The sequence below is a fragment of the Carlito syrichta genome, unplaced genomic scaffold (genome assembly GCF_000164805.1).
Source record: "Carlito syrichta isolate Samal-C Ts95f unplaced genomic scaffold, Tarsius_syrichta-2.0.1 Scaffold302537, whole genome shotgun sequence".
In the NCBI taxonomy this organism is placed as follows: Eukaryota; Metazoa; Chordata; class Mammalia; order Primates; family Tarsiidae; genus Carlito; species Carlito syrichta.
Window position 1 is genome coordinate 402,702 of NW_007246633.1, and position 9,114 is coordinate 411,815.

Genomic DNA, 9,114 nt, shown 5'->3' on the forward strand with positions numbered 1-9,114 from the left:
TCCGGCGATCTTCCGCTCAGCCTTCCGAGTAGCCGGAAATTACAGGCATGCGCTACACGCCCGGCCGATTTTTTTGATTTATTGTAGAAATGAGGTCTCGCTGCCCAGGCGGGTCTTGAACCCGTGGGCTCAGGCAATCCACTCACCTCAGCCTCCCAAAGGCGCGGGATTACAGGCTGAGCCACCGAGCCCAGCTGAAAAACAGTCATTTTAAAAAGGAGGGGGCTGGATTCTGAGTATAGTCGGGATGGCAATGTGAGCGAATGAATGACAGGCTAGAATCAGATCGATATCACACCTAGAGCAGTCACAGTCTCTGTGCTCTGAGTGACCCTGGATCCAAGTCAGTTGTGATAACCAGAGGGAGCCACGAATGTAGGCCTTGAGATTGTAAAGATATGTTTCCCCCTAATCTTGGTGATCTCACTGACTCATGAAAACACTTTTCTATTTAGCTCTTGATTTTTGTTTCCTAGATGGGCTGACTACCCTTCTTCAGGGGTACAGGAATAGCCGAGTCTGACGTAAGATAAAACTCGGACACAGCAGCTGCTTAGAGTTGCATCCTAAGCAGCTGCCATGGGAAGACAGCAAGGGTTTACAGTAGATTTATACCCGCTGGCTGTGCATCTAAGCTACCCATGCTGAGGCCAGTAACTTAGTCACTTAGTGCTTAGTCACTTCCAGGAAGTCCTCTCTGTGTGATCTGGAACTCTGGCCTCACCCTCCCTCTCCAGCACAATGACAGTTATAGCTAGGAGTCAGACATCATGCTGCATAAGCAATGAGTAGTCACAGAATCCCATTTGTATTCATTCCAACATTCATGACAGTCTTGCAAGATAGGTACTGTTATTCCCATATTTTTTTTCCCAGAAAAAGAAACTGAGAGAAGCGAAAGGACTTGCTCATGGTCACACTGCTCAATTATGGAAGAATTAGGATTCCAACTCAACACCCAGGTTCTCTTCGCTACCACAAGCTCAGCACAACCAAATGGACGGGGAGATTTACCTCATGGAAGGAGGCTCCTGCAGGTAATACTCGGTGTAATGCAGGCCCAGGTGACACAGGGTCTGCCAGCTCATCTGAAAGAAGAAAGTCCACCTGTGGACCTCCTGTGGGCCGAGGGAGCAGAGGAGAGCCACTGTGCAGACAGCAGGGATGAAGACGAGCACAGCGTAGGGACCCATGGCAGCCAAGGCCAGGGCGCCTCCCCCAGCCAGGAGAAAGAGGTATCTGAAAAAGAAAGGACACCCCAGGAAAACCAGCTTGGAAGAGTGTGGTCAATGAACCACTGAAGATGTCATTCTGAGAACCCAGTCGAGGTAGGCCCCACAGAACACCCAAAGAAGTCACGCTGTTCACACTTGGATGCCGTCCTTTTGTTCATCTGAAGGAATGAATCATGGGAGAAAGATCTAGTGTCCATTTGCAGACTTTCACCTCAGGAGACAAATCTTGATTCCTGCCTTAGTGACCCTGGAAGCCTTTCTCTCTTTGACATGATTTCCACCAAGGTATTCCATCACCAGTCCCCTGACATCCTAGAAGGCTTGCTAGCAGGGACACCTTTAAAATCTACTGGTGGCCAGGCTCGGTGGCTCAGCCCGTAATCCCAGCACTTTGGGAGGCCGAGGTGAGTGGATTGCCTGAGCCCACGGGTTCAAGACCCGCCTGGGCAACTTGGCAAGACCTCATCTCTACAATAAATCAAAAAATCAGCCGGGCGTGCATGCCTGTAATTCCGGCTACTTGGAAGGCTGAGGTGGAAGGATCGCCGGAGCCCAGCAGGTCGAGGCTGCGGTGGCTGGGAGCGGCCACTGTACTCCAGTCTGGGTGGCAGAGTGAGACTCCAACTTAAAAAAAAAAAAAAAAAGCAAAGATACTCATCTTGATGAGACGATGTCTAGAGAGCTCTTCCATAGCGTTGCTCTGCGAGGGGAGAAGGGAGAGAGAAGAGGGGAAAGGGGAGATGGGAGGGGGAGAGAGGAGAGGGGAGAGGGACGAGACCCAGTGCTTTCTTTCCATGTTTGAAAACTCAGGCAGAAAATTTTATGTCTACCCTTCATCCTCACTGCTGCATGTTAAGATTTTATGAGTTAGTCTTTTTTTTAAGTTTTTACAGTTTATTAATCCTCTCATGAGAAAACTGCAAATCACGGCAAATAAAGTTAACACAGACTCTTTACTCCTTTTTGCCAGCATCAACACTGGTCTTTGGTTTTCCTGACTTATTCTGTCCTTGTGCTCTTTTCACCACTTTCTTCTTCTTCTTCTTCGTCTTCTTCTTCTTCTTCCTCTTCTTCCTCTTCTTCCTCCTCTTCTTTTTTTGAGCTAGAGTCTCACTCTGTCACCCAGGCTAGAGTGCAGTGGCATGATCATGGCTCACTGCAGCTTCGACCTCCTGGGCTCAGGAGATCCTTTCAGTCTCCCAGCCTCCTGAGTATCTGAGACTATAGCTGCATGCCACCATAGCTGGCTAATTTTCAAATCTTTTTGGTAGAGACGAGGACTTGCTATGATGCCCAAGCTAGTCTCGAACTCCTAGGCTCAAGTTATCCTCCTGCCTCAGCTTCCCAAACTGCTGAGATTATAGGTGTAAGTCACTGTGCCTGGCCCTTTTCACCACTTGCTTAAAGTCTTTTTCTTCTCATCTGGGCCATGTCTTGCAAGTCTATGTATGCTTGGGTTCATTTTCTTTGTGTAATTCAGGTAACTGTCAATCATGCCACCACGAAAATAGGGTCAGAATCCAAATACAAAGATGACATCCAATGTGTCCTTGCCCATTTTGGCTAGTTTTTGCAGGATTTCTTTCTTAATACTATTACCTTCCCAGGCTAAAGGACCACCATGACCATTTGTTTCCACTAACGTTGTCAGCTGATTATGAACTTCCTGCTCCAGAGAGCCACTTTGTCCTTCACAACAGTGCCTGATCCTCAGGTGCCAGGAAGGAAAAGAACAAGGGTTCTTTTTTTTTTTCTTTTTGTATTAGAATCTCACTCCATCACCCAGGCTGGAGTGCAGTGGCACACTCACTGCCACCCCAGCGTCGACCTGCTGAGCTCTGGTGATCCTTCCTCCTCAGCCTTCCAAGCAGCCAGAACTATGGGCGCACCCTACCATGCCTGACTAATTTTTATTTATTTATTTATTTATTTATTTATTTATTTATTGTAGAGACGAGATCTCGCCAAGTTGCCCAGGCTGGTCTCGAACCCAAGGGCTCAGGCAATCCATTTGCCTCAGCATCCCAAAGTGCTGGGATTACAGGTTGAGCCACCAAGCCCAGCCAAGAGTTCAGAGTTCTTTTTTTTTTTAATGCTGTAAAACACCCATATCCTCCATGAAAAGCCAAGAAGAGGCAGATTTGCAGAGGCTGAGACGGTCCACAATATATAGACTTGTTTCTTCTTTGTATTGCATAGAGGTTTGCTTTTAAATTAATGCCAACTTAATACAGCTGATTGAAGGGTTCAGAGAAAGTGTGAAGTAGGGACTGATTGATCAGAGATGAGGAAAATGAGACAAAGAGGCCTATGACTTCTCTACCGACTCACAACCAGAAAACATCATTACAGGGCGAATGTATGTCATGGGTCCGTGGCACAGTCCAAGGAGCACACTGGCAAGAATTTCTTTCTTTCTTGGGGGAGAGCAGTAGGCACTTCAGTGTGACAGGCTGTATCACGCAAAAGCCCCGGGCTATTCCCATGCCTCTTTCTGAGCCTTTGCTTGGGGTGACTCTTCCCCACAACACCCCAGTTAACACTGTGGTTCAAGCCTTCACCTCCCTACTATGGGAAATTAAGGGAAACACTTATGCCCTACACAGCAGAAGCAGAAGCCAGAAGCAGCACTCCCAGCCTGAGGCAACTGCCCTAGAGGATTTCTAAGCATTAAAATGTCTATGCATGTACAGTATAGGATGTATGACTTAGTGATTGCTTATTTCATTCTAGGCATTGTGCTAATAATCCTTTATATCCTAATTTAGTCCTTAAAACAACCCCATGAGATAACCATTATTATTTTCATTTTACAGATAAGGAAAGGGCACTTTGGAGAAAGTTTATTCACAAGCACAATAACACTCAGTTAAGTGAGGGAGTTAGAACTCACAAGCTGAATCCAAAGTCAGCAATCTTAATCCTAAAGTAATTCCACCAGGATTCTTATGTTTGCACACTTTTTTTTTTTTTTTTTTTTTACGGAGACAAGGTCTTGCTCTGTCACCCAGGTTGGAATGCAGTGGTGTAATCATAGCCCACTATACCCTTGACTTCCTGGGCTTAAGTGATCCTTCTGCCTCAGCCTCCTGAGTAGCTGGGACTACAGGTATGCCCCACCATGCCTGGATAACTTTTTAATTTTTTGTAGAAACAAGGTCTTTCTATGTTGCCCAGAGTGATCTAGCACTCTAACCTCAAGCAATCCTCCTATCTCAGCCAAAAGCCAAAATTACAGGTGTGAGCCACTGTGTCTGGCCTAACAATAATTTTTAACCCTAAATTGAGTATAGCTAATCTAAAAAAATTCATTTTGACTTATTTCATTTCTCTGAGAAATCATACAAAGGCATTTTAATAATCACATTTAGCTGTAAATGTAACTTACATTGTTATAATTTCATATAAACTTTAATTTTATTGAAAATGATGAAATTAAGCCAGGCACAGTGGCTCATGCCTATGATCCCAGCACTTTGGGATGCTAAGATGAGAGAGTTGTCTGAGCCCAGGGCTCAAGACTAGCCTAGGCAACTTGTTGAGACCTCCTCTCTACAATAAATAAATAAATGAGTGGGGTGTGGTGGCACATGCCTGTAGTTCCAGCTACTTGGAAGACAGGCAGGAGGATTACCTGAGCCCAACAAGTCAAGGCTGTGGTGGCCATGAGCATGCCAATGCACTCCAGCCTGGGCAACAGTGAGATTCCAACTCAAAAAAAAAAAAAAAAGGAGGCCGGGTGGGTGCAATGGCTCAAGCCTATAATCCCAGAATTTTGGAAAGCTGAGGCGAGAGGATTGCCTGTTCCCGCAGGTTGGAGACCAGCCTGGGCAACATGGTGAGACCTCATTTCTACAGTAAATCAAAAAAATTAGCTGGGCATGGTAGCCCGTGCTTGTAGTTTCGGCTACTTGGAAGGCTGAGGTGGAAGGATCGCCTGAGCACAGCAGGTTGAGGCTGCAGTGGCCGGGAGTGTGCTACTGCACTCCAGCTTGGGTGACAGAGTGATACTCCAATTCAAAAAAAAAAAAATAGAAAGAAAATGATGAAATTAGGACTATTCAAGAATATCTAGGATCTGTGTTGGTATAGATGTGTCCATTTGGGGGAATTCCTGCACAATCACAACAACCATCTCTCTCTAGAGTTTATTTTCATCCATTAGTCATTTAATGTGAGCCTATCAAACTTTGACTAGTTCAGTGAAGACATGATATCAATTTCCAACTTAGCTTTACTCTATTATATATATTCACTACCTATGTATCTATTATACATATTCTCTATTATATATGTATATTCACTATCAAGCAATCCATAAGCAGTAACAGTGACAGTTAAAAAAAATTTGAAGTGTAATTAGTATGTAGTCTTCACCTCTGCAATCTGCTCTGTACTGCTCACCCTACCATAGTATTCCCAGATATAAGGGTAAAATGAGCCATTTAGCCTACCTGGCATGAACAGAAAAGGAGTCCATGATGCAGAGATAATTAAACAGAAGTGCAAAAGGAAATGCAGCCCCCTGGTAAAGTGACACAGGATGGAGGAATAACAGGTGAAGCCACTCCATTATGAAATGGAACAAAAGATACTGTCCTTTCCAGGGTCCTTAACTGGTGCCTTCCTGCAAGAGCAAACTCCACTAGGCAGTCTCTGGTCCTTTTATCTAGTTTAGGAGGGTCAGGGTGAGCAAAACGCAAACAAAAGCCCTGGCGATAAGCCGTATAAAAGCTGACTTTCTGATAAAGGGAGCTGCACTATAGAAACCAAAACACATTTTGGTGTTATATGAATAATGACACATACTAAAAACCTGTTTTCAGAAGTTGTGGCTTTGTTTAGTTTTACATAGCACGTTATTTGCCTTTCCAGTTATCAGACTGTCATATTTTCTTCACTAAGCTAATGAAAAATCTTATTTTCTTGTTGTGGACAGACAAATCCCTAGACTGCAGAGCAGGAACAAGAAACGTGAGCCAGAGGTAGGTGGGGAAAAGTCTGCCTTCCAGCTTTGGAAATGAAGATTGAAGACAAGATCACTCTTCCTCACCAACAGTCTTCTCCTTATGCTTTTTTTTTTCCATATCAGCACCTCTTATATGAGGGGACCCAAAAAAACTCAGAATTGTTTTTTGGAGGGTAGGCCCCTTGTAGTACATGCCTCCCCCAATAGGTTAGTGTTCTACAAACCCATCAGTATCAGTGTACCAGCTATCATTGTTGTGAGATGCTGTGTTCGGCTTCGGTGAATTGTTTTTTTTGAGATTCTTTCAATGAATTTGTCCATTTCATGATGGTTAATTTATGAGTGTGCCCAACCATACCATGTTGGGTGTTCAGCAGCTTTTGACCAAAATCAGCATGATCCCCGTGCCCCACCCTGCCTATTCACCCAATCTTATCCTGAGTGATGTTTTTTTGTTTCCCCAGATGAAAAAAGTCCTCAAAGGCAAACAAAAATCAGCAAAAGCACCAAAAGACATCAAAATTGACAAGTTCAAAAACTGTTTTGAGCAGTCGAAAAAGCATCTTGATAGTGTATTACATCAAATGGAGAGTACTTTGAAGGTGAAGTTTAAACATGTAAGAATAAACATGTAAGAATAAACATGTAAGAATAAACATTTATTTTTAATAAATAAATTCTGGGTTTTCGAGTCCCCCCTTGTATATCTCTTTCTTGATTGTAGCTCCTCACTACAATGCTAACTCTACAAAGAAAACACTTTGTTTTGCATATTGCTATATCACCATCACATAGAATAGTGCTGTATACATATTATAAACTTACTCAGCAAATATTTGTTTAAGTTAAAGAGATTTTGAGGATGCAAAAGTGTGGAGAAAAAACATTGAAAGAGAATCTTTTCTTTAGGGGTGTGGACAAGTAATACTGAAGAGACTTTCTAGAGGCAAGACACCTCCTGACAAGTGGAGATTTGTCTACTGAGCCCAGGGCATCTCTGATCCACTGTTTTTCATCTCCAAAGGCACACGAAAGAGCAAGGAACCTTAAATAAAAGACAGGAAGATATAGCCTGACACAAGAGCATCTCCGGGGCAAGATGATTTCTCTTTTAGTGAGAAACTGCCCTGCACAGAGGAGAACATCTAAAAGTCTATTATTGATTGGGGAATTTGAGCAAGTCATTTCACCTGAGACTGAGCTTCATCTTAAAAATTACACCTGCCTCGACAGAGTTGTCATGAAAACCAGGAAAAGCATGCAAAAGCATAGTGTAGAAAGCTGGCTGGTTGAATGTAGTTGAAGGCAAAATGATTGAATCATAACAAGTATGTGCATTATTGGGCTACCATTTTATGGCAGTTCTGTACTAGGCACTAGGAATATAGGGATGAGTAAGACACGGTCCCTGCCCTCATGTGGTTCTCAGTCTCCTAGGGAGACAGAAATGGAAACAAATACTTTCATGAAAGAATGGTAGATGCACAGGTATAGTGTGGTAGATAAAGAAAAAAACAGTCATCTGCAGAAACGGGGAATTAAAAATGATTTTGGAGAAGCAGAAATGCTTAAGTTGGTTCTCTACGAAAGGATGTTTCCAAACAGATGGTTAGCTTATTCCAGGCTACAGAAGGCACAAAGTCTTAGGCAAACAATAGAACAGCTAATGGGGAGATGAGAGCTCCCTAAGGAACCCAAAAAGCTGACATCATATTAAACATATTGAATGCAACCATATCCCTCATTAAATAAAATTTTTAAGTACAGAAGAGTTAAATTGCAGTTGATTAGTAAGAAAAAAGTTGATTCGTAGACACTGAATTAAATATTTATCAATTCCTACCTGTACTTTTTGTACACTGGAGTCAGTCCATTATTTTATTTTCAGGTCTCAAACATTTTGTTGGTCCCTGAAAAGCTTTTAGGCCCTAAACACTGCACCTAATACTGATAAAATGGCCCTTTATAAGCATGCCATGGAAGTCTTTCAAATTAATTTAGGTAGACATTGTTTGAAAATGGATGTGCTAGCCGGGCTCGGTGGCTCAGCCTGTAATCCCGCACCTTTGGGAGGCTGAGGTGAGTGAATTGCCTGAGCCCGCGGGTTTGAGACCCGTCTGGGCAACTTGGTGAGACCTCATCTCTACAATAAATCAAAAAATTATTAGCCGGGCATGGTAGCGTGTATCTGTAGTTCCAGCTACTTGGAAGGCTGAGGCAGAAGGATCACCGGAACCCAGCAGGTCAAGGCTGCGGTGGCCGGGAGCGGCCACTGCACTCCAGTCTGGGCGACAGAGTGAGACTCCAACTCAAAAAAAAAAAAAAGAAAAGAAAAGAAAATGGATGTGCTAACATGCTTGGGACCAACAGAATGTTCTAAATTTATCCATATACTTATTTGATACATTTTTGGGGGGAGTATCAACTATGCAGGTACTGTGGTTGATGCTGAGTCAAGAATGGAAACAAATACTCACATGGTCCTAACCTCATGGAACTAAGTCTTTGGGGGAGACAGTAAAATAAATAAGTATAGCCAGTGATGAGTATAATCCTTACCCCATGGAGAAAATAATCAGAATAGCAAGGATGGCCTATTTTTTATTAGATGGTGTTATGGTCTGAATGTTTGTGTTCCAAATTTCATATGTTGAAATCTAACCTTCAAGGTGATGGTATTAAGAGGTGGAACCTTTGAGAGGTGATTAAGTCATGAAGGTTCTTAATGAATGGGATTAGTGCCTTTTAAAAGGGCTTGTGGGAGCCTGTGTGCCCCTTCTGCCATGTGAGGATGCAGCAAGAGACAGCATTTATAAGGAACAAGCTCACTAGACATGGAATCTCTGCTGCCTTAATTTTGGACTTCCCAGCCTCTAGAACTGTGAACAATGCAGTTCTCTGTTTATAAAT

At 43.3% G+C, this 9,114-nt stretch overlaps 1 protein-coding gene across 1 annotated transcript in view; it reads right to left on the minus strand.

The window, feature by feature from the left end:
* MBOAT4 (membrane bound O-acyltransferase domain containing 4) overlaps positions 1-6,027 on the minus strand; it is a 9,550-nt gene extending 3,523 nt beyond the window's left edge. The window contains exons 1-2 of the mRNA XM_008056814.1: positions 5,690-6,027; positions 1,015-1,239 (exon numbers count right to left, since the gene is read on the minus strand). Coding sequence (XP_008055005.1) covers positions 1,015-1,239; positions 5,690-5,808 — 344 coding nt within the window. The 5' untranslated portion in view covers positions 5,809-6,027. The remainder of the gene's footprint in view (positions 1-1,014; positions 1,240-5,689) is intronic.
* Between the last annotated feature and the right edge of the window lie 3,087 nt (positions 6,028-9,114).